Here is a 24,383-nt window from a genome sequence, read left to right as displayed (position 1 = left end):
CAAGTCCTGGGGCCGCTGCTGTCCCCGGTCCCCATGGCCAGGGCTTTGGCTGCCGCTGCCCTGTCCTGGTGCAGGGGCCATGCCCTGGGGATGCTCCCCCCGGGTGCTCCCTCGCATGGCTCCAGCCTTCCCTCCCCAAGCGCCAAAGGGGATCCCAATGAACTCTCCCCCCCCTACACCCCGAGTTCTGCGGGGTCCAACAGAATCTGCTGTACCAGCCGTGGGGATCGCAGCTCCTTCTGTGAGTTCCTCGAGGTTTCATTAGGCACAATTAATGACCACCAAGAGCCCATAGACAGTACGTGGCTCCCACTGCATCCCTAAGGGGGGGGAAAAAAATCCCTGGCTGTCACCAGAGCTGGCAGTGCCGCTTGCTGCATCTGGGCTGGCAGGGGACCAGCTCACCCGACGGGGCTGGGGCTGCCAAGGGGCAGCAGCGGGCAGGGAGAGGCCCTGGCTCCATTGGGAAAGCTGCTCCGCTCCTCAGCAGGAGAGCAAAGTGCAGCAAAAGGCAGATTACTTCTGCTTATTGCTTTTTTTTTTTTCTTTAGCACTTTTCAGCCAAAAGCTCTTCGGGATTTTGAGTGTGTGCTAGAGCAGCTGTGACTTTTTTCTGCCTCTCTCTCTTTTTATTATTTGTTTTTAATTTTAATCATTTTGCTGAGTCTGTGTGAAAATGACCCAGAAAGCACTATAACTTGTCAAGCTGCTCCCAGCGCTGGCTCAGAACAGAACCTCTGAAAAGAGACCCTCCCTGAGCCCTGCTCACCCCCTGCATTGCCCCGGGGACTCCCCCCTAGCCTGGCTGGTGCTGACATCTGTGGGCCCCTCTGCTCTCGGGGTCACACGTGCCAAGCGTCCCCCCCACCCGGCAGCAGTAGGGCAGCCGCCTCCATCAGCCAAAACCAGCTCAGTGCTTGTTCCCCACCACACGGATGCTGCAATTCCTCCCATCCCTTGAATAAGAGTAAGGCAGGCCCAGAGAGCAAGTGCGGGGGGAAGGTGGTTTAATTGACTCTGTGTTTTTGAAACAGTGGCTTAATGAGTAGGTTCAAATTAGCCAGAATCACCTTTTCAGCCTGGGGAAGTGAAATGAAATGTGGGTTGCTCCAGAGCCGCCCACACCCTCCACACCAGCCTCTTACAAATGCATCTCCAACTAAAACAGGTGCATTTCTCATGCTTGGATTTTTCACCTTTTATTAGGCACATCAATTGTTATCATTTAAAACAGCAACGAGATGCCTTTGCACCTGTGTAAATCTGCTGGTTTTAACTGCAGATCCAGTGATGAGGCTGGGGATGAAACTCAAATGGGAAAGTCTGAGATGCCTGTGTCTGCAATGAAATTATAAATCCCCATCCCAGAGCAAATGAGCAGTAGGAGGCAGCTAGTAATCTCCATCAGCAGAAGCGCTGGGCTGCAGCACAGCAAGAAGGGTGGAAGTTGCAAGTGGCACTGATAAAACACCCAAGCTAGGAGAGCTGTTGGCATTTCTCCTGGCAGCACCCTGCACAAAAGGAGCAAATTCAGGCAAGAACATCTGACAAGGGAGCCCACAACACTAAATCAGCCTGGGTTTGAGAGCTGTGCCTTGCTCCTTAACCCTGGTGTCTGTCCCTCAGTTTCCCCACCCGTAAAATGGAGGATGTGCTGCCAAACCCTGCCTGAAAACCACTGTCAGATGCAGAAAAATGTAACTGAAGAGCTCAGGTGATGCTTGTCCACTGTCACGCAACACATCAAGGGCACAGGGCTCTGCATTTCAGCAGTCATGCTCCCTAAGCACCGGGGCCAGAAAGGAGCAGCCTGGACCAAGCATCGATGGATATAGAGCAACCGCGATTCTGCGCTGGAAGGAAACCAGCCCCGAGGAGGCAACTGGCCTCTGTCATCCCCAAAGCCTAATTAACCAAACCATCCCCACTTGTGGGAGGCTTTAGTGGGATTGGAGAGGAGCAACCGAGGAGCTCGGGGGAGGAATGGCTGATGGTGAGTGCTGTCCCCACACGGGATGCGGGTGCTGGTGGGGTGCAGAGCTGAGCATCTTCCCGGCTCTACCAGGGCTGTCCGTGAGCTCGGCACTGCTGCAAGGGATGGCAGAGCCCAACGCAGGGCTGTGAATGTGGGGGTCCTGTGCTCCTTCCTGGAGCCATCTACCCCCTGTTCACCCCAGTTTTCTTGTTGGATAGGGGGGGAAATGGCCTCGTTGGTTCGCGATCACCCGTGTGGATGAAGCCTCCAGTGCGGAGAGGGAGACAACGAGGTGGGCACCCAGGCGGGGTGACGAAGGGCGGGGGGAGGGTGTAAAGTCGGGGTTGGGGGGCGGGCACTGGGGGGCTGCTGGGGAAGGGGGGGGAGCCCAGGCAGATGTGGGGCTGGGGGGGGACCCGCACCCCTCCTTGCCCTGCCAAAGGGGCGTGCACCCCGCTCTCGCCCCTGCGTTTTCGCAGCACAACCGGGGGCCGCGCATCCCCCCCTCCCCGCTGCCATCCCGTTATCCCCCCTTCTCGCCCCTTATCCCCCCCTACCCCGCGCTCCCGGGGCGGCCCGGCCCGGCGGGGGGCTCGGGGGGCGGCTCCGCGCCGCGGGCAGGGGTGGGGGGAGAGGAGCCGAGCGCCGCCCCCCGGGGACGCGCCGGGGCCGGGCCGGGGTCCGGCCGGAGCCTCCGCTGCCTCCAGCGCCGCGCCGCCCCCGGGGCTGCGGCTCTGCCCGCGCCGCCGCTCCCGCGCCATGGGCAGCCGGGGAAGCGGAGCCGAGCGGTGAGTGCGGGTACCGGGGGGCTCGGGGGGGGCGAGCCGAGCCGTGCCGGGGCAGGCAGAGCCCCGCGGGGAGCCGCACGTGGGTACCGGGGGCGGCCGCGCATCCCCCGGGGTCCTCCCGGCCGGTGCCCGCCTCTGCCCCCAACCCCACCCCGGGTCCCTTCGGGGCTGCGAGGCCCCCCCCGTAGGTGGCGGGGGGAGAGGGCTCGGCACGGAGCGGGTCGGCGGGGTGGGGGGGGGGGTCGCTTGGGTGCGGTGGTTTGAATGCCCTCGGATGCGCGGAGAGCTGCAGGTGCCGCTGGCAGCCTCCAGCCGGAACGTGCCTCCCTCCAGCCTCTGCCCTCGGCCCCTGCGCTCCTGAGGCTCCGGTCCCTGCAGCCTCCCCGCTGCCAGGGCTGGCGGGAGCTGCTCGCAGCCCCCCTCAGCCTTTCCCTGGCAGACCTCAGCAGACCTCCCGGCCTAAGGAAGGGTCGTCCCCACCTCCCGCTGCTCCTGTTTTCCCCCCACGTCCTCCTTGCCACCCCAGGGCCCTGCCTGTCTCCGCTCTCAGCATCCTCGATTTTAGGGCTAGGTGGATTCTCCTGTCAAAAATCCCAGGGTTGATTTAAACGCGAGTGTTACCGGGGTTGTGTTTCTCAGGGAAATGGAGCAGGCAGCAGTCACAGCATACGCGGCTCCTATCGTGTTCCAGAATAGCAGCCTGCCTCTTCCTGCTCTGGACCCAGAGTACTCTTGTGCCAGTTTCCTAATCCACTCACAAAGTGGATTGAGCTAAAACCTGACAAAAGGTGCTCTAATTCCCACAGCGTTCGCACAAGGGAGCGATTGCAGAAGAACAGCTGCTCCTTAAATTCATGCCCAGCCTGAACCGGAGATGGGTTTTGGGGAAGGAAAAGAGCAAACAGGAGGAGAGAGGATAACATGAGGAGAGAGGATAACAGAAGCAGGCAGAGCCACTGCAAAATATAGCCAGAGCGTATCGGCGTGTGGATCCACACCTGAATCTTTGGAGCAAAGAGGGGCTGGGGATGGGCTGGGGATGCTCGGGGGCCTGGCGAGGACCAGCCCAGGCCCTGCCAGGAGCTCCCATGTGCTGCTCGGCTTTGTGCCCAGTTCCCAGCTGGGGACGTGCTGCCTGCAGGTGTGAGGAGCAAACCGCCCCGGCGGGCGCTGCCTTCCCCAGCTCCAGGGGCCACGCCATGAGGAAGGCTGTATCCAGAGAGGGAAAGTTCCTCCAAATGTCTCTTGCGATCAAATCACCAGGAATTTTTTAAAAAGTCAACTGTAAAAGCAGAATGGCCCAGCAGCTCCCAGCAAGCCAAAGGGCCGCTCACTGCAATGTATCTGTGTGTGTCTGCCAGGGGCATGTGTCTGTGTGTGTCTGCCAGGGGCAGATCCTGCTGCTGGCCTTGAAAATGCAGAAGTGCAGGCGGTGAACCCTGCGACAACCCATGCACAAAGTGCTGCACCACCCAGCTCTGCCCCCGCTGAGCCCATTTGACCACCGTGACCAGCGGGGGGTGATACCAGCAAGGGAGTTTTTGCCTTACAGCCCCATTGGCCATGGGGGGGCTCAGGGCTCTGCACCCCAAAGCTCTGCTTCAGCATCCCTTGCACTGCCAGATGGAGAAAGGGATGTTCAGGGGCATGGCAAGAGACGTGGAACATGTGCTTTAAACAGGAGAAAAATCAAAGATCCGATAGGGAGCTGCTAGTTTGACAGCCTGTGATTGATCTGGTTTAATTTGAGCTAATTTATTTATCATCGACGTTTCTTTGGTGCTTATTAAAGCAGGAGAGGAGGGAGCAGAGGCACAGCTGCTTGCTGGAGGGATGGCAGAGGTGGGAGAGGTGGCTCCCGATCCCCCAGGTTTCATGTGGGTTTCAGAGGTTGTAAAACTGTGGTTTGCATGGGATATCCTCGGCACAGCTGAGCTGAGGGGCGATGCTCTCCAGCACAAGAGGAGCAACTTGAGCGTAGGGAGCAGTCGTCTTCCCACCAGCTCAGGGAAACGGGAGGCGAAGCAGCTTCAAACGAGAGTTATTTTTCGGCTTCAACATCAGCAGATTTTGCTTTTATTCTGGGAATAGTGAGCTGGAGGAAGAGAGAAAAGCCCTGAGTTATCTTTCCCCCTCTGGGGCTGTTCCCTGCTGATGGCCCAGGGTAGAAGGTAGGTTCATGTGCCAGGGTGGGCGAGGGACCTGTGGCAGTAGGGTCCAGCCACGTCCCCGGCATGGCCATGGGCACGGGGGTCCCGCACCACTGCTGCTATCTTGTCCCTTCTTGCAGGGCGTGCGTCTGCTGATGCCCTGCTGGAGCTAGCGGGGCTGTGGGCTTCCTTCTGCTTTATGTATGGAGCTCAGCAATGTCTACTTCTGTCAGCAGTGTCAAGGTTTGCACCACTTGCTAATGCATCTATTGCTCCAGGGTCCTAGCCTCATCACCGCGCTCTCCCCTCCAAACAGCATTTCAGGCCTGAATTAAGCATTTAATTTGGAGCCTCATTGTACGGAAGGACTAGAGCGCCTGTGTGTCTTTGCACTTGGCATTTAGAGGCTTGAAAGCGCTGCCGTTGGAGGCGATGGAGCCTTTTCAACTTCTGGTTGTTGGCTGGCTGCATTCTGCCCCTGCGCCTCCACTCAGCGGGGCAGGACATGGGGCTGCAGCCTGGTACCGGAGGAGCTGGGCTCCTCCGGCAAACATGAGCTGTGTCGCTGCTGCATTTGCATCCCTGGGACGGGAGCAAACCGTTGCCATAGCCCTGGAAATAATGCCAGGAACGTGAAGCACATGGATGGATGTGTTTTGTGTGGGCAGCGGTAATTCCCGCGCCGTCAGCTCACCGTGGCGTGGGCAGCCCAGGCGGGCACCATCACCAGCAGCATCTCCCCGAGCTCCAAATCCTGCCTCGCTGAGTGAAGGGGCAGTGGGGCTGAGCAAGGCCATCTTTGAGCTTGTTCCACACTGTGTTTACTCCCACTGTATGGGTGGTATGCAATAAAAATACATATAATGTGCTCCGTGCCTCAGTTTCCCTGTCCATACGTGGATGTACTCTGGAGGTCTTGCTTTGTGATTTCATACGCTCTCACAGCCCACGTCCTGCTGCATGTCTGTGTCTGTCTTCAGCTGCAAAGCGATGATTTAATTCTCTGAGAAGGGCGTAGGGGGCAAGCAGCATCTTTGCCATCCCTGAGCAGGGGCTGCAGAGTGGAGGTGAAAGGCACTGCCAAAAGACCTGCACCAGCCCTGATGCACAGGTGCTGCTTGAGCCCGAGGGGCCGCTTTGTGAGTCCTGGAAAAACACCAAAACGAACAGGCGAGGGCAGAAATGTTCCGAGCAGAGATTTGAGTAGAGATGAAGTAAAGCAATAAAACCCACGAGAGCATTTGGAAAAGATGACGAGAGCTGCTGTCTCACCAGCTGTGGTAGGAACATCGACTGGGCTCTGGGCGTTATCGGGAGGCTATTTTCAAAGTATTTATGTAGGGTTTACCTGCAGTGAGGGCTGGCTCCTGGGGCTGCCAGCACAGCCCCAGGAAAGCTGCAGCACCTCGGGCACACCAGCTGCCAGCTGGTGAGAGACGCGGCGGCCCCGTGGCACCTTTGGAAGGACAGAGCCGGCACTTGGCTCGTACGTGCGGCCAGTTTGGGCACGGGCTGCAGTGCATGGGAGGATGCAGGGCTGGGGATGTGATACAGGGATGTGGTGAGGGGATGCAGGAACACAGCTTGGCTGTTGGTAGTGGGCACTGGGTAGCCATCAGCAATGGCATGGGCTGGTTCCTCCTGCTTTGGGTTCTTTTGCTTTAAGTCATGTTGCTTTGGGCCCTCTGGGCTGGCCCTGGGAAACCCAGGCTTGCAGCACGCTGCAGGATTTTAGAGGTGGATTTTGGGCAGACCAGGACATGGGGCCAGGGATGGTGTGGGCATTGGAGCAGGTTTCTGCAACCTGTTGGGGAAATGGACCCTCCGTCAGAGCTCAGAGTCCTCCCTGGCTGCTCCCAGCCCTGGCCAGGGACTGATTTTTCCCTCTTGTTAACTGAAAACAGGAAAATGACAAAAAGGAGCATGCTCACACCAGTGCAGTGGAGCAGTCAGGATGCGAGTGATGGGAAGGGCTCAGCCAGCAAAACCCTGCAGGTAGGAACCCCTGGTTTGGTGCCAGGAGCGGGCTCTCCCCATGATGCTGGGTTTTCATCCCTCCTCGTTCCTGAACTGGCTCTACCCAGGGCTCTCGTGTCCTGCCAGCCTTCATCCCCTGGAGTTTTTCATGCCCCCATGAGCTTGGCTGTGATGTGCAGGCCCCTGTGCCTGTCAGCCCTGTCCTTCTGTGCCATGCCCTCAGCATCCACAAATGCAGGCGCACTGGGAGTCATCTGCTGCATCCAAACTGTGGTGAGAGTCTTTGCACCTGGGGTTCTTTCCATCCTATGTTGTATTTATTTTTTCTTTTTCTTTTTTTAAGCCACATCTATTCTCTTTTGCTTAGGACTTAACAGTTCAGACATGTAGTGCCGGAGCTCCTTGTTCAGCTCCCAGTGTGTCAGCCAAAATAGCAGCGGTCGCATACCGTTGGGGAGAGGGACAAGTGTTGCTGAGAATTAAAATGACAGATCCCAGTATCAAGGTCTCGGAGGGTTTGTGCTTTATTAAGCAACAGTGAGTTCATGGGAAAGGACTTTCACCCGGAGCACTGGTTGTGTCTACAAGAAAAGAAAAGGGGGGCTATATTTAGGTTCAGCCGTGTGACAGGGAGGCGCTGCGGGGAGGTGAGCTGGGCATCCTTGTACCCCGCAGCATCCTCGTACACCATGCAGCCTCCTTGTCCCTTTGGCACAACGGGATCACAGCCCTGAGTGGGAGCTGATGCTTGCACCCAGCCGTGCACAGCTTAGAAACATCCTCTGAGAGAAGGAAATCCTGGTGCTCCCGTGGCAGGATGCTGGGCACATTGGGCAGGTAGCGGTGGGCCGTGGGCAGCGCATCCCCGCTCCACGGCTCCATTTCCTTGCTGGCTGTGGCTCTGCATGGTCGTGGTGCTTTGATTCCTGCCCATGGTCCCTCACGCGTTTCCCTCCCAGGTTTGATTTTTCCCTAAGATGAGGTTTCATGATGATGGGGTTTATTTTAATAGATTGCTGGTTTTTATCTCTGCCTTAGGATCTCCCTCTGCGTGCCACCCCCTTCTATTAAAAATTCATAATTTCTCTCAGATACCATTGCTAGAGGGGGATAGGGAAGAATAAAGATGGTTCATGAGAAGGAGGGAAAAAAATTAATAGGAAGGGAATGTAAGAACACTTGAAACAAATATTGTCCCCATCCCTCTGCGCGGGGCCCGTGTGAGCCTGAGCACTGAGCCTATCACCGAAATGTGGACACCCCTTACTAGCCCCCAGGCAGGACAAGGGGGACATCATGCTGAGGTGCTGGACGTGGTGCTTGGTAAAGGGACAGACCCACGAATGCCTGCAGTGCGTGGGGACGTTGCTGCTCAGCTTCTTGCTCCCTGTGGCCGTGTGTGTCTCCACACCTTGCTGTCCCGTTTGCATCCCTGCGCCTGCGGGGCCAGATCCAGAAGCGTGGACAGCCGGCTCTGACGCCCTCTTTCGCCCACCAGTCAGTCACCTGCTCTGCCTTTCCCCCTGCTCTGGCCACCTGGATGCTAACCCTTCGACAGAGCCAGAATGAACAATATTTTGTATTTTTCCACTTAAATGGCATTGGAAGGAAAGTCCATCTGGTTCCCTCCGTGCTGCCGGAGGGAAGAGGCCGGCCTCGGGTCAGCTTTTCACGGGGCATCTCCTCACAGGCAGCCCTGTCAGGGCTGCAGAGCCAGGACCTCCACCTCTTCTCCCTTCCATCACAGCAGCGTGGAGAGGTAGATCAGGACCCCAGTAACTGAACTCTAATTAGGGCGGCAAAACGAGCAGGACCCCGCAATTGTAAACCACAGATGAAGTGACATAAATGAGATCTAAATTGTGACCTTTTTCCAGAAGCAGGAGTATTAACCGAGTGTGACAAAAGGAGGAAGAGAAAAAAAAAAAAAGACAGAACCATCCTGTCTTCATTAATCCCAGCTCCTGTACACGCAGCACTGTGGGGACGTCGCCTCGGGTCTGCTCGTGGGGTTGTGCAGCGGGGGGATGCTCGGGGCCAGGGGAGCGCACGCTGCTGGGGCTGGGTCCCCCCGGCTCTGTCTTGGCCTCACACAAACATCTGGCAACCTCTGGAAACCCAGGCCCAGGTTGTTTGTTGCGGTGGTCATGATGGAGTCGTGATCCGACAGGAGTTTGTATTCGTCTCCTTGCTGGCTTGTGGCTTCTTGTGGCCCGTGAGTTAAGGACGTGGCAGAGCCGTCCCCGTTGTGCCGGATGCTGCGCTTTGCTCCTGCAGCACCGCCACCGTCCCCGGGGCTGGCTCCAGCATGACAATATGCCCCCGTCCCAAAACTCAGAACCGCGCTGCTCTCCCTCCACTTCCCACCTCTTCGGTTCTCTCCCTCCCATCACCCCAAGCCCACGAGCAAATGCTGGGCGCCGGCCAGGCTACTTCTTTGGATGGATGGAGCAGAGGTTTGTTTTTTTCCTCCTCCCCACGGTGGTTTTCCAAATTATCCCATTTTACTTTTGCAGCAGGCTCCTCTTTTGGGGGCACGTCACTAAGACAATTTCACTGATGCTTTCAAATGAGCAGCCCGCAACGTCGCCCCCATGTTGAGTCGTTTTTGTTGTTCACATCTCTTGAAGTAAAGGTCAGCCAGAAGCCTGGCCAGCTGGGAACTCTGACATTAATTACACTAATGAGGAAAGTCTTTGGCTTGCTGCAATGTGCTTTGTGGTCCTGGCTGCAGTGCTGTGGGGCAGCGGGGCCTGGTGAGCGGGGTCGTGCCTGGAGGAGGAGGACGGGGCTCCTGCAGCACCCCGAGGGCTCCGGGCCTGCTGCCTGGTGGTGTTTGCTGCAGGTTTGTGCGCTGCAGGCTCTGTCTGTGTGCTCCCGCACACTTCTGTATGTTCCTATGTGCTTCTGTGTGCCCCTGTGCGCTCCTGCCTCGGGCTGGGCAGCAGAACGAGACCCAGGGTGGATGGCAATGAGAGGCCAGGAGCTGCGGGTGCGTGGGAGCCAGAGGACACTTTTAGGCCACCTCAGCAGCGCGCTCGTGGGTCCCATTTCACAGGGATTAAAATGGATTGGCAGACAAAAAACTGAAGTAACCTGAACCGGAGGTTGCTAAGTGACGTAAGAGTTACCAAAAATAAATGCCAAGAACATCAGTTGAGACCCTAATCTCTCAGATGTGTGGGAACGAGAGGCTCGCCTAACGAAGGTGGGGGTTTATTAAGCTAAGCCCAGTTGCTTTTTCTAATGCGAGTGTAGGGGCCACATCCGCGCCGGTGCAGGGCTGGAGGCAAAGCCGTGCAAGGAGAGCAGAGGCGGCTGGGGAGAGCCGGCTGCTGAGCAGGGTTTGGTCGCTGCCGGGTTCGCGGCATTTTGGTTTCAGCAGGATTGCAATAAATACAGGGGCACGTCCAACTTGCTGGAACTCTTTTCAGGATTTGCCTTATCCACCCCAGTTGCCAGAGGGCTGGCTCTCAGGAGCAGCGAGCCAAGCTGCTCTGTCGCCGTGCTTCACTTCTGCGCGGAAATGCCTCGCGCGTTGCGACAATGCAGAATGAAGGCAGCTTCCCTCCCAATTATCACATTACTTCGGCATTACAGGAGCCCCACCTGCTCCGCAGCTGCCAGCAACGTGTAGCAGAAACAGCTCTCTGTGCATCCACACTTCGGGAGGTTATAATCCCTCGAATCACATAAGATGGATTAATTCGCTCAACAAAATCCTCGCTGAGTTGCATCATCACGGCGTTGGTGCTGCAAACGTCCACCTGCTGGCGCTGAGGGCAGGGCAGGGTCTCCCTAGGTCATTTGGAGAGCTCTTGCCTTTATTTTAGGCACTGGCTGCTGCCCACCTGATGCCCCTGGGCATTCGCTAGCTGCGGGTTGAATGATTGCGCCCCTCCTCTGGGCTGCAGCGAAGGTGTGGGAGTGCTGCCAGCCCCTGCACCCCCCTGCTCATGCTGGGGCACATCTCGGAGCAGGGGGTGCTCCTTGCTGTTATTGCTAATGGGGGATTTTTTTAGTGCTTCTCCTTTCTTGCTAGCTGCTCTGGAGGCATGCATCCCCACCGGAGCCTTGTGCAAAGCACAGGTTTAATTTTATGCAGGTGCGTCCGTGCCGCTGAGTGCCAAAAGGAAATGTGGGGGAGGATGAGGGGAGCTGCAAGCGTGTAACTGGGATAGCATTGTCTTACGGCAGCTGGAAACATGGGCGCTCGTCCTCCCGGGGGACAGCTAGGCAAAGGTGGAGCAGGGGTGAGCTGGGACCATCCCTGAGCAGCATCTCGCACCATGGCACTCACCAGCTCACAGCTGGCTCCAGGAGGTGGCCGTGTCTTCTGCTCAATGGTAGCAATGCTTTCCTGGAGTGATTTTCAGTTTTCTGGCATGCTATGTGCTCGGTCTTTCAGGGATCCCAAAAGAGGTGTTTTGTCTGTCCATGAGCAGTGTCCAGGTGGAGCTGGGGCTCGCAGGAGGCACCAGGGAGATGCAGAGGACAGCCCTGCCTCGCAGGCACCAGCTGCAGTCCTGGGCTCATCTCCCAGTGCCATCGGGGATGTCCCCAGGAGCACTTGTGGGTTCGAGCTGTGTGTGACTGGGTCTGGCCACCCCCTCGTTTCTCTGCTCTTTTCCTCTACATCCTGGGTTCTCGTGGGAGGGCGAAGTGGCAGCTGGGCTGTAAAGGCAGCGTCCCTGCGGGTGCAGTCAAATCAGACCTGAAGTCTGGGGCCGTTTGTGATCTGTTAACCAGAAGAAGCTATGTTTCCCCCAAAAGGGAGCCCTTAAATCCCCTCTTAATTTGACAGAGGCAAACTAAACATTATGCAGGCAAAGCTGTAGCAAGGCATTTGTTCGGAGGTCAGTGTCCCATGCCAGCCGTTGGAGCTGGAAACACTTCTCTGCACCCCGAGAGGCAGGGACCCAGGACGGGGGTTTTTGCTTGTAAGTTTGGCTCGAATCTCCCTCAAAAGAGGACTCCTGGGCAGCTCCTGGCAGCAGCACTGCAGAGGTGCCATAGCCTGAGGTCCCCACATGCAGGGAGCATCGTGCATCCTCCCTGCTGCACCCCAGAGCTGGCCGCTCAGAAACTGTCCTGTTTGTAAAAGGGTGATTTATATGTGATTATATAAATACATTTAATTAGGGGAGGTGCAATGACCAGATCATACATCGGGGTGGAGCAAGGCTAAGGCTGCTTCCCCTGTCTGGGATGTGCCTGTGCTCTGTATCCATGGCCTTCGGGGCATTTATTTGGGGTTCTGGCCGCCGCGGGGAGGGGATTTATGCTCTTCTCCTTGTGCTGTTTTACCCAGAGGAGCGGAGGGTGGCCGTGCCGGACGCTTTGCCATGTAAACCTCCCCGGCCTCGCACGCCGCAGCACAGACAGATGTCGGCACAGCCCCGGACCTGCAGAACGGTGAGTGAGGGGCACCGGGGGGTCCGGCTGGGGGGGCCGTGCCCAGGGTTCTCGTGGCCGTCCTGCTACAGGGCATTAATTCCCTGCTCCTCTCCTCAGCTCTAAGTGCTCGGTGCCACCACATTGAGGCCTCGATGTTTGCTCCATGTAATGGCAGAGGAAGCTCTGCCCATTGCTGCCGCCCCAAAATGAGCAAGAAGCGACTGGAGGAAAGGCATAGCACTGGGCTTGGGGCTCGCGGGGATGCTGAGTGCTGGCAAGGGCTCTGGATTGCTGCACAGGCAGCTGCAGGGTCCCCAGTGCCACTCATGGCTTGAAGAAAGGCATTTTTGGAGTTGTGGCTGGAGCTTGGATGTCTGGATGGGCTTCATGGAGAGAGGGACAAGGGCTCAGGAGCTCACCAGCTCAGCCCCCACAGTCCTGGGTTGGGAGGTGCAGGCAGAACTCTGGGGACTGGATTCCCCCAGCCTCCCCACCACAGAGAGCTCTGGCTTTCAGGAGCCTCTTTGGGGCTGCAGATGGGAACAGAGATGCTTTCACAGTCCCACAGCTGCAGCTGATGCCCTGAAGCTGCAGATCTGGGTACCAACGCCAGCGTCTCATGCTCCAAATGTCCCCGCTTGCTGCAGCTTCCAGGCCGGAGGAGCCGTCGGGGTGGCGCAGCTGGAGCCCCCAGGCTGGGCAGCTCCTGGGTGCAGGGACATATCCTGTGCTTTCTCCCAGAAATGCAAATTTATACCACTTCCTTCCCTAGTATGCTGCATCCATCCAGAGGCGGATGGTGGCAGGTGCCTGCCAGAGGCTTTGCTGCCCAGATTAGGGTGGATTTGGGAGCTGCTCTCCACAAGGCTCTGGCAGGGCTGGGACAAGGTCCCCTGTCCCCCTCCCCAGCCAAGAACTTAATAAAGTGCAGCTGGTTTGATCTTCCCCCTGCCTGGCAAGATGAGGGTATAGATTGCAATGTCAAGCGTTATTTCACCCTGTAACGGCATTTTGCTTTCTTTGCTCGCTGCTCCCATGATCGTAATTGGGATGGCAATAACATTTCAAATGCAGCAGCTGTAGACAGGTCTTAAAAAAGGCATTCAGCCCTGGACTGACGCTGAGCAGAGCTGAAAGGCGGAGGGAAGGCAGTCTGTGGCTGCTGCTCCCTGCGCCCCTTGCCGGGGATTTCTGCCCCGAGCGGGGTTTTCCAGGAGGTCGGAAGCTTTGCATCGGCAGCTGCCACCCCTCCGTGCCTGCCTGCTTGTTTTTCCATGGAGAGCAGAGCGATCCTTCTGGGCTCAGGCTGTTTTCCACCCATGGCTGCCTCTCCACCCTGTCCTCGGAGCGGACATCTGTCTGTCAGGCTGCCCTGTCAGTCTGTTCATCCTGCGCACGAATCCAGCCATCCAGTCCGATTAGAGCCTCAGCAATGATGCGGCTCCCTCCCAACACACGGTGCCCATGGGGGGCTATGGGGTGGGGGGCAGCCAGCCCCATCCACCCTGCCCGGGGCTCGCAGCATCCTAGGGACCCTGTGCCAAGACCTTTCCCTCGGGTGCCAATTCCCTCGGGGAGGCTGGGGCAGAGCCTGTGGGCAGCAGCACACGCTCGGGCTGCCACAATATCCTCAGGAGTGGGGCCAGGCTGGACCCCACACCCGGCTAGGGTGAATGTGGGGGAGTCCAAACACCCCCGAGCAGTGCCATTAATCAGCACTCTGAAAGGTGGATAATTACAGCGTATGCTGTTCCTATGTGGTTATTAATCATCCTGCCCCTGTATTTCATTTATCATGGAGCTGCCTGCCTTAGAGGGAAGGTCCCCTCCCTGGGAGGGCGTGTGGCGAGGTAGCATGTCGGTTTGGGTGCTTGGGTGCTGTTTGGGTGCTGTGTCTGCAGGAGGTGGGTTCTCTGTACCTGGTGGCAGTGGGGTGTCCCTGTCACTGGCCTCAGCGCAGCCTCAGGATGCCCTGCTTGGCCGGGGTCTGGCGAGCTCCCTCCGTCCCTTCCATGGGGCTCCAGCTGAGCATGCCACGCTGGCTGCGGTGGGCACATGGTGTAGTTTTGGGGGAATAACCATGGAAAGCCCCAGGTACACGAGCTGTCAGGCTGCGTTTGCTATCACCTGAGATGGTAAAAGGCTTCTGCAAATGCCAAGTTCTCATTACGCAGCAAAAATGTGCTGGGCATCCTCCAAAAATAACCCTGGGGTCGCTGCCGGGGCCACCACTGTCACTGCCTGCAGCCGGAGTCACTCTCCTCGGGAGAGAAATGAAGATGCTGGGGGCATACCAACCACCTCCGCTGGGCTCCGCTGGGCCCCGCAGTGCTGCGTGGCTGCTGTTCTCCGTTCCCCGGTACCCGCAGCAGTGACCTTTCGGAAATGTTGTACTCTGTGGTCGTCTCTGAATGTCTTCTCTCCGGGGAGCATCTTGTGGAGATAGAGATTCAGACATGATGTCTATCAAGAAGAAGAGCAGATTGTGGCCAATCTGTGGCTGCCTGCAGAGTATTGCTTAAGCCACGTGCTTGACGATCATAAGGTTGTCTCTAAAAATAAGCGGTGGCTTCTTTTGGGTTGTCTCCTTGGCATCGCGGCTCATTCGGGAATCCTCAGTTCTGGGTCCTCACAGCAGTTACGAGGGCTGGGAGTTTCCATGTGGGAGGGAAGCGGCAAGTCCTGCGGCTGTGGAGGACTTGGGTGGGAGCACAGGGGGAAGGCAGCTCCAGGAAGACGTCAGCCGTGGGTTTTGCTGGGCAGAAAGGGTAAATCCTGGCCCTGCTGGAGGCTTGGGCAGCCTGGCTGCTCCAGCATTGCCTTGGCCAGCCCTGAGACTTGAGGCCATTGAGCAGGGAGGGAGCCATAAGATGCAGCAGCTGCTAGTCACCAAAATCACTCCCATCTAAATAAGGGTCTTGTGGTTTTCCAGCGGCCCCTGTAAGCTGTGCTTTGGGGTATTTTCTGCAGTGACCCACAAGGAGCATGTCTTCTTGCAGATATCTCTCCTCCCATGTTTTCTCGCCCTATTTCTGCACGTTGTCAAAAAGATCTGATGTCTGAGCAGCCTCTGGTGGATCCCAATCCCATGAGCTGGGCATCACCAGGCTCTTCCCGCTGTCCCCAGCCCAGCTCTGGGGTGTTTACTGGCTCCTTCAGCTGCGGCTGCTCAGGACGGGGCTGGCACAGGCAGGATGGGGCCCTGGTGCCCACCACAAGTGATGAAGCAGCCAGCTCTGTGCTGGGCAGGCAAGCAGCGCCTGGAAATGAAGTGACCTAGAAAAACTGTCCGCGTGCGCCGGAGCGCAGAGCCGGGAGAGTTGGTTTCCCAGCCAGACTCTGATGGGATTAGGAATAACTCCGTTAGGTAATTCTCCACTGGGTCTGGTGGTTGATTTTCTTGCTTTCTACACCCAGCTCTCTCCTCCTGTCTGTTTCAGCTGGATTATTCTCATTCTTGCTTTGCTAATTGCCTGATCACTAGAGCCTCGTCAGAACAACGTGCAGGGAGACCGCTGGCCTCCCATGACCCCCAAGTTTTCTGCCTCCTCATATCTCAGCTCTGATTTCCCCTCCTGCACTCCCCAGCATCAGCTGCACTGTTTCTGCAGCCCAAATTGGACAGAGGGCCCCTCTGGGAGCAGGGGACTGGTGGAAGGATGGGGGGTGGTTGGAGTATAATGCTTGAGATCCATGTGGAGGGACTGAGGCTGGCAGCAGGGAGGGTCTGCAGGCACCGTGCCGAAGCTGCGGGAGGGCAGGAGGCTCGCTCTGGGGCTCCAGGCTCCCATCACATCACAGCTTTTCCCCTGCACATGCACAGATTCTCCAGCCTCCAGCACCAGGAAATCACACGGGGCCTCCTGGGCGTGTGATTAAGGACACAGCGCAGTCCCAACACTGTCGTTCTTCTCTGCAGCATCAGTGTTTTGGGGGACGAGCCTGCCCAAAGTGCCCACTGGCCCCAGCACTGCATCCTGCCCCATGTGCACCCATCCTGCATGGGGGTCCTGCAGTGACTGCGCTGTGGGTGCTGCTAGACATAGGGCTGGTGACTCCCCTGGGTGCTGCCGGGTGCTGCTGCCCTCCCAGAGCCCAGCGGGGAATATCGTGTGCCTGGCCTCAAGCAGCAGTTTCTGAGGACAGCCCCAGCAGGACCATTTTGAATTCTGCGAGTAGATGCGAGAGTAAAACAAGACGTTGCTTTGGCTGAAGTGTTTGTACTTGCATGTCAAAGCAGGGGAACCTAGAAATGTCAAGCCCAGCTTCTTTTCTGGTCTTTATTCAGAGAAGGAGAGACCTGGGGGCTGAGGAGCAAGTGCTCTTGAAGGCTGGCAGCAGCCTTTCCACCCCCCCACCCTCTGCCCACCTTTGCTCCTCTGCCCGGCCTCTCCGGCCCTGCCCTGCAGCAGTGCCTGCGCCGTGCTGAGCCTGGGCTTCCCTGGCTCCACTCCCCAGCCTGGTGAGCAGCAGGCGTGTTATTTTTAAAAACAAATTAAATGCAAAGGGGAGCCTCTATCTAGGCCTTTGAGTTGAGTCTTAATTGGCCTTACTCCCTAGTGGCAAGGCAAGCTCCGGAGAACGTGGCAGTATCGCAGTAACGAGCTATTAATAAATGATAGTGACTTTTCCTGCAGGTTGTGTCTGGGTGCATCCTTCCCACGCAGCCCAGCAAGGGCAGGGAGTGAGCGCCTGTGCAGGTGCAAGGGTCAGGGAGGAGTGGAGCCACTTGGACCGAAAGGATAAAGTCAAGGCACGAGCGCGTGGTCATGGCACCAGCTCCGCATGCCTCCCGAAAGCTGCAGGGATGCATGGCTGGGATGTGGGGATGGCAGCAGAGACAGATTGCTCTGCGATCCCACCCCACAAGGGAACCCCGCTCGGCATCACCCAGCCCCACATTAATCCCCTCCCAGCCGCCTGCGGCTGCGAGGATGATGGTGATACTTTCCCTACTGGCTTGGAGAGACAGGGAAGTGTGACAAAATTAAGACACGCAAAAAGAAGTCTTTAAAAGATAATCTCCTGCGGCTCCTAAATTGCACTGAGCAATGGGTTTATTGCCGGCGAATTGCTCAGATTGTATAATAGGATCAGAGCTGGAAATCATCCACGGAGATGGCATCCTTCCCCGTGCTGTGGGCATAAGGAGGGTTGGGAAGCCCCCTGTGCACCCCGAGGCTGGCTCATGTAGCAGCCCAGAACCAGCCTACAGCACTCCAACCGAGCAGCCCTGCCGTTTAATTAGGTTAATGACAGCGCTTGGTTCAGGAGAGATGGCTGATGAGCTTTGCACCAATGCTGGGATGTGTCTGTGGCAGATTTGGGGCAAAGGAGGGAAAAGAGAGCAGGGAAGGGGAAAGCAGTGAAAAGGGAAATGGGTGATGAGGTCCTAATCTGTCTGAAAGGAGGGCAGCAGCGGCTGAGCTGCGGCCGGTGCATCGCAAGCAGCAGATCAGCGGTAATCCGTCATCTGCCAAGATTCAGCCTGCAGCCTCCCCCAGCCCACTCTGGAGAACAGAGCAGGGGGACAGAGACAGGAGGACCAGCTCCTGCATGAGGCTCCAAGCATCCTCCATCCCGTGGGACTGAGGCCAAACGGCCACAGCAGGGCGGGACCCCAGGCAAGAACCCTCCGCTGCCACCACAGGGAGCAAGGAGGACGTGGTGTCCCACCTTGGCTGCATGCTGGTGTTTGCATAAGGCATGGTCCCCAGGCCACAAGCAGAGGTCTGTGGGATTCCCTATGGGGCTGGGACCTTGTCAAGGCCATGGACCATGGTTTGGGGCGCTCCAATGGAGGTATTTTCTGGTTGTAGCCCACAGACTGGTGATCTTGATAGGATTTGCTGCTGACATCACGTCTCTATTTCCCTTCCAGGCGCATGGGAGAATGGTAGAAAGCCCGTAAGACCATGCTCTACACCATGACATGTTGGCTCCCGGTCCTGATCCTCCACCTGGTCCTCCTGAGCCCCCCACGGGTGGCAGCTTGCCCTGCTCGCTGTGAGTGTGCCCCGCAGATCAAGTCAGTGGTGTGTCACCGCAAGCGGCTCACCACCATCCCTGAAGGCATCCCCACTGAGACCAAGATCCTGGAGCTCAACAAGAACCGCATCCGCTGTCTGAACCCAGGGGACCTCTCCCCGTACCCCTTGCTGGAGGAGCTGGACTTCAGCGAGAACATCATCACCAATGTGGAGCCGGGCGCCTTCAGCAACCTGTTCAACCTGCAGACCTTGCGGCTGCGGGGGAACCAGCTCAAGCTCATCCCCCCGGGGGTCTTCACCAAGCTGACCAACCTCACCCTGCTGGACATCAGCGAGAACAAGCTTGTCATCCTGCTGGACTACATGTTCCAGGACCTGCGAAACCTGAAGAGCCTGGAGGTGGGTGATAATGACTTGGTGTACATCTCCCAGCGAGCCTTCTCAGGGTTGCTCGGCCTGGAGCAGCTGACCATCGAGAAGTGCAACCTGACCTCCATCTCGGCCGAGTCGCTCTCCTACCTCCAGAACCTGGAGGTGCTGCGGCTCCGGCACCTCAGCATCTCCGCGCTGGAGGACCAAAACTTCAAGAAGCTCTACAACCTCCTGCAGCTGGAGATTGACAACTGGCCGCTGCTGGAAGACATCTCCCCCACCAGCTTCCAGGGCCTGAACCTCACCTCACTCTCCATCACCTACACCAACATCACAGCCGTGCCCACCGCTGCCTTGAGGAACCTGGTGTACCTCCGGTACCTGAACCTGTCCTACAACCCCATTAGCACTGTGCTGAAGGGCTCCTTTAAAGACCTCATCCGGCTCCAGGAGCTCCACATTGTGGGCGCTCTCTTGGTGTCTGTGGAGCCGCAGGCCTTCTCCGGCCTGCGACAAATCCGGCTGCTCAACCTTTCCAGCAACTTTCTCTCCACGCTGGAGGAGAGCACCTTCCACTCCGTCAACACGCTGGAGACACTGCGGGTGGACAGGAACCCCCTGGCCTGCGACTGCCGCCTCCTCTGGATCCTGCAGCGACGGAAGACGCTCAACTTCGACGGGCAGCAGCCCATGTGCTCCACACCACCCGAAATCCAGGGCAACGCCCTGCGTGACTTCCCCGACTCTGTGCTCTTCGAGTACTTCACCTGCCAGAAGCCCAAGATCAGGGATCGAAAGCTGCAGCACGTCACGGCCCGCGAAGGCCAGTCTGTATCCTTCCTGTGCCGGGCAGATGGGGAGCCGGACCCCTCCATCGTCTGGGTGTCCCCCCAGCACCGCATGATCACCACGCGCAGCACAGGGCGGGCAACCGTGCTGCCGGGGGGCACCCTGGAGATCCGCTTTGCCCAGGTGCAGGACAGCGGCACCTACATCTGCATCGCCAGCAACGCAGGGGGCAACGACACCTACTTCGCCACCCTGACGGTCAAGGGGCACCTGGCCGATGGCTCCCCCTACGCCAACCGGACTTTGTACCTCAGCGAGTTCAACGACACCTACCACAATGACACCCAGGTCTTCCTGAAGTTTACACTGGATCTCAAGACCATCCTGGTCTCCACAGCCATGGGCTGCATCACCTTCCTTGGCGTGGTCCTCTTCTGCTTCCTGCTCCTCTTCGTGTGGAGCCGGGGCCGGGGGCAGCACAAGAACAACTTCTCGGTGGAGTACTCCTTCCGGAAGGTGGATGGTCCCACAACCACCACGGGCCAAGGAGGAGCCAGGAAGTTCAACATGAAGATGATCTGAGCCTCTCCGGAGGAGAAATGTTGTCTGCCGCCTGGCCCCAGGCACGGGTACAGCAGGATGGAGCCAGGGGTGCAGGGGCACCGGAGACATCCTTGCTGCTCGGGGGCATCAGCAGGGCCAGCACCGCACGTACCCAGAGTCTGGGATCAAGGACCCAGATGGTCCCAGCCCCACGGTGACCCCACAGGGCACAAGTTGCCCAGTGGCCATCCCAGCTCCCGATGTAGCTGATGTTTTTGCTACCAACTATGCATTTCTTGATGAAATCAGCAGCATTTTGGCCTGGGAAAAAAGAAAAAAAAACTGCTTCCTTTTTTTTCCCTTTTCCCTTTTTTTTTTTTTTTAAAGAGACTTTCTGGAAAACTTTCTTGGTGTTGTTTATGGTTGTTCTCTTTTTTTTTTCTCCAACAATTTTTTAAAATGAATTTCCAAAAGAAAAGTCTTCCGGTGCGACGCAGGACTGGGGTGCCGTACCAGGGTGTTCCCAGCCCCCCCCCACCCCCGCCGGCACAGCCAGACCCCAGGGCAAGGCCATGCTATGGGACCTTCACCTGGGCAGCTCCAGCAAGGGGCAGCTGCAAAAATGGGTGCTGGGGATGCTCCTGCACAAGCAATAATGACCACCCGTCCCTCCTACCCCATGCAAGGCGGTGGGGGGTGTGAGCAGGAAACAAATGGGGAAAAAAAATAATGAGGCCACAGGCATTCAAATTACAATGAGCAGTCACACAGCAAGGCTAGGCCCCATTTTGTATGCATCCAAGCCGTTCTCCAGCCATGGCCTTGACGGGGATGTGAGGCTGAGACCGAGCTCTGGCAACCTGGCGGGGAGCAGAGACAGTGACACCAGGCAGCAGGATGGGGGTGAGGGCTGGGGTCCTGCTCCAGGGCTCCCAGGGTTGAGGTACAACGTGGTGTCTACGTTTCTGCTCCTGATCCAGGGTTGTCCCGTTGGCAGCTGCAGGGCTGACGGTGGGATGTCCTCAGACAGGTGCAAAAGGCGGCTTTGGGTGCAGGCAGGGCATTTTCTTTAGCTTGCAAAGTTGAATTCTACAGGACAGGAGCTCTGCGCCCTGCTCGCTGCCACAGGGACAGTCCCAGCTTTGTGTCCCTTGCCCCGCTGGCTCTTCCACCCCTGTTTTACCTCGGGATGTATTTTTTTTGGGTGCAAGAAGGAGCAGCTGGAGAGAGAGCCTGGATGGGACCCAGCAGAGCCCACCACCACCACCCCTAGCTCATCTCCATGCTTGGGGCGCAGGTTGCAGCTTTCAGGTGGTTTTATCTTTTTCACCCCTTTTAAGTATCTTTTAAGTAGAGTAGCAGAAGCCCCAGCTCCTTGGGGGGGCTGCAGGAAGGGCTGTGCCCCCTTCCTCCTCCCTGTATTCACACAGGGGCTGTTCCTGTCCCCATTCCTGCACGTCCCCTCTCTCTGGGCAGCCAGCGGTGTGCCCTAGCAGGGCTTATGGCACCCCCAGGCCTTTTAGGGATGAATTTTGGGCACAAGCTCCCAAAGGGCCAGGGGCTGGAGGGGACAGGGCTGTGGCCCCACAGCTTCGCTCTGTGGGACACAACTGTGTCATCCCCCGCACCCCATCTCGCTGCACCCCATTCTGCCATCGTGCCATGGGCACAGCGCACATTTGGCCTCCCCGGCCCCCAGCTTGGCCTCAGAGGGAGGGGGATGGCGGAGCTGATGACTACAGCATCCAAACAGTGCCCAGCCTCGTTCAATCCAGGCCCAGGCTGCTCCCCAGGCTGCTCCTGTGCCTTCCCCTGCCCACACTGGGGGGATCACAGTGTTGGGGAGACACCCATCACTCCCCATTATCCTCACCACAGGTCGCATGCCAGGTGCCCCTGCGCTCCCCGCGCTGTGCATGCCGTGTCGTGTCAGGGGTCCCACCCGCGTCACCCCACTCTGTCTGATTTATTTATTTATTCGTTTATTTATTTATTTTACCTTGGGGGTGTGTGGGAGGGGTCAGGCACGAAGCCTTGCAAAACCTCCAAGAACCTCCCACCATTTGCAAAGGAAGGTTCTGGCAGTGCAGACCTGCACAGTTTTCTACGTCATGAGCATGTGAAATTTATTTGCGGGGGAAAAAGGAAAAGAAAAACACTAAACTAGGATTTTGTGATTTTTTTTGTTGTTCGTTTGCTTTTTGTTTTTTTGCCTTTTCTTCCCCATGTGCCTCCAGTAAGACAGCAACCTGCACAGTTGGTCCCTTCTACACCGTATGCAGGATCCATGCCGCAGCCTCCAGCAAGGCAGAAGGGTTCAGGCAGACCCCAAGCACCTGGAGCTCAATTCGGGACAGCTGTCTGCTCAGACTGGGCACTCGCAAAGGGATGGAGGTCAGGGCAAAGCTGCAAACACGGTGCCAAAGGGATTAGGGCAGTGGGTGAGGACCCTGGCGGGGTCAGGAGTGGGGGGGTTTGGGCTTTCCCATCGATCACCTGTGAGCACCACTGCCAGCCCTGTAAAACCCTTAATAAATGATGCTAAAACAACTTTCAGAGGGTACTAAAGTTCATATTAATAACTAATAAATGATTAATGTGCATGTGTTAACAAGCTGCCACTGCTATTAATCTGTTATTAATTATTAATTGAGTGTTTATAAGTATGCTCTGAAGCTGATGGGTGCAAAGCCTTGCACCCACCCTCCTGCTTGCATGGAACTGGGGACTGGGGGGGGGGGGGGGGGAGGTTAAAGGGCTCCATAGACACAAGTGCACGCACGTGCACACACACACACACACACACACACACACACACACATATCCCACAGCTCCGCTCCCTCTGCTGCACAGTCCCCGGCTCAGCTTGCATCCCCAAGCACCGCTGGCATCCCCAGGGGCAGCGTGGAAGTACCAGCACACCCTAACGGCGTAGTTTTAGTTTTCACCAAACGCCTCCGATGAGGCTGGAATCCAGGCACCAGGGTCTGCACCACAGTTTGCTGGCTGGGGAAACTGAGGCACAGGTGGGTGCTGTGGCAGGGCTAAGGAGCTGGAGCCAGCAGCACTGGGGGGAACTGGGGACATTTCTGCTTCTGAGGAATACGTGGGGTCCCCTTCCCCATCCCATTGGCCCCAGGGGACACGCTGGCTCCGCACAAGGCCATCTCTGCCCTTGCGCAAGCTGCCACTGCTGTCCCCATGAGTCACTTGTCTGTCCCCAGTGTGCCTTGCCCAGGTGCAGACCTGTCCTTGTGTTCCCAGTAGTGCGATGTGAAGAGACTACTAAATATCCAGAAACACACCATTTCCCTGCTCCCAGGCTTGGTGGCTGTCTTTCCTTTGGTCACCCCACAGCCCTGGCTCCCCTCAGTGTGGGACTGGGATGGTCACTGGGACAGGCACTGGGTGCCTGTGGGGTGGTGAAGCAAAGCAATGCCTCCATCTGCTGGAAGAGCGAGCCCTGGATGGCTACCTCCCCCTGCACCCCAAAACGCTGCACCCTGTGGAGATTCGGGGATGCTCCCAGGGTGCAACCAGCAACAAAGCAGCAGTAGTCCCAGTTGGAAAATGCCCCTTGGCCTCTGCAACTGGGCAGGGCAGGAGCACACCGGGGTGTAAAAGAGGAAACTGGGGTTTTTCTTTTACTTCCTGCATGGGGAGAAAAAAAAACCACACATGTTTCCAGAGAGCACGTCAGGCTCACTGTCAGGGTTGCCGTGCTGAAGAGTCTGGGTGCTCAGGGGACCCAGAGCTGAGCCCCGTGGTTCCTGCAGCAGCTCTAGGGGTGATGGAGTCGCCACGACCAAGGCTGCTGAGAAACTGGCTCTGACCCCAGACAAGAGAAACCAGACCAGAGACGGGCCTGAAAAGTCCCTGCAGCAACCAGGTATTAAGAATAAAAACCAAAAAAATGCCAAAAAAAATAAAGGCAATTAGGAAGAAAGAAGCAATTTTCCAGCAGGTGCATTTAAAGATCTTATCCCCCACTGGGATGAGAAACCAATTTCCTTACAAATTAGACAGACTTCAGCTAAGTAGAAGTTCCCTGCCTCAGCTCCCAGGCCCCCCGGCTGCAGAGCGCAGGGGCACTAAGGGCTTTGTGGCGGTGACCTCTGCCAGCCCTGCCGGCACCAAAAGCTGCTGAGTGCTCGGCAACTTTGGCAGAAGGTGGTCAGCAAATTTTGTCAGCCAACAGTGCCTAAACCCCTCCTGCTGCCCCAAAAATCAGCTTCCTGAGACGCTCCACGGGGAAATCTCTTCCTCTCTCAGGCAGTGCCCTGCAATTGCTCTTTTCTAGCAATTGCTAGAATTGAGCGATTTGGGGAGAAAATAGCTTTGCGTGACTTTTTTTCTGTTTAGGGGGGAGATACACCCGCCATGTTTAGCAGCTGCTGGTGTG

General features: G+C 57.3%; 1 protein-coding gene across 6 annotated transcripts; it reads left to right on the top strand.

Annotated features, from left to right (window-relative positions):
• The first annotated feature begins 1,190 nt into the window (after positions 1–1,190).
• On the top strand, positions 1,191–22,589 carry LINGO3 (leucine rich repeat and Ig domain containing 3). Of its 6 annotated transcripts, XM_083810627.1 has the most exons (5): positions 1,191–1,993; positions 2,194–2,267; positions 6,818–6,908; positions 12,202–12,305; positions 18,169–22,589. In XM_083810627.1, exon 5 carries the CDS (start codon positions 18,203–18,205, stop codon positions 20,018–20,020), a length of 1,818 nt encoding a protein of 605 aa, XP_083666753.1. In that variant the 5' UTR covers positions 1,191–1,993; positions 2,194–2,267; positions 6,818–6,908; positions 12,202–12,305; positions 18,169–18,202; the 3' UTR covers positions 20,021–22,589. The 6 variants fall into 6 exon arrangements, with proteins under 6 accessions (XP_083666753.1, XP_083666756.1, XP_083666752.1 ...); XM_083810630.1 differs by lacking the exon at positions 2,194–2,267; XM_083810626.1 differs by lacking the exon at positions 6,818–6,908.
• The last annotated feature ends 1,794 nt before the right edge of the window (positions 22,590–24,383 follow it).

This window comes from Anser anser (genome assembly GCF_964211835.1).
Source record: "Anser anser genome assembly, chromosome: 25".
Taxonomy (NCBI): Eukaryota; Metazoa; Chordata; class Aves; order Anseriformes; family Anatidae; genus Anser; species Anser anser.
The sequence above is the reverse complement of the archived record's forward strand: the minus strand, read 5'-3'. Positions and strand labels throughout refer to the sequence as shown.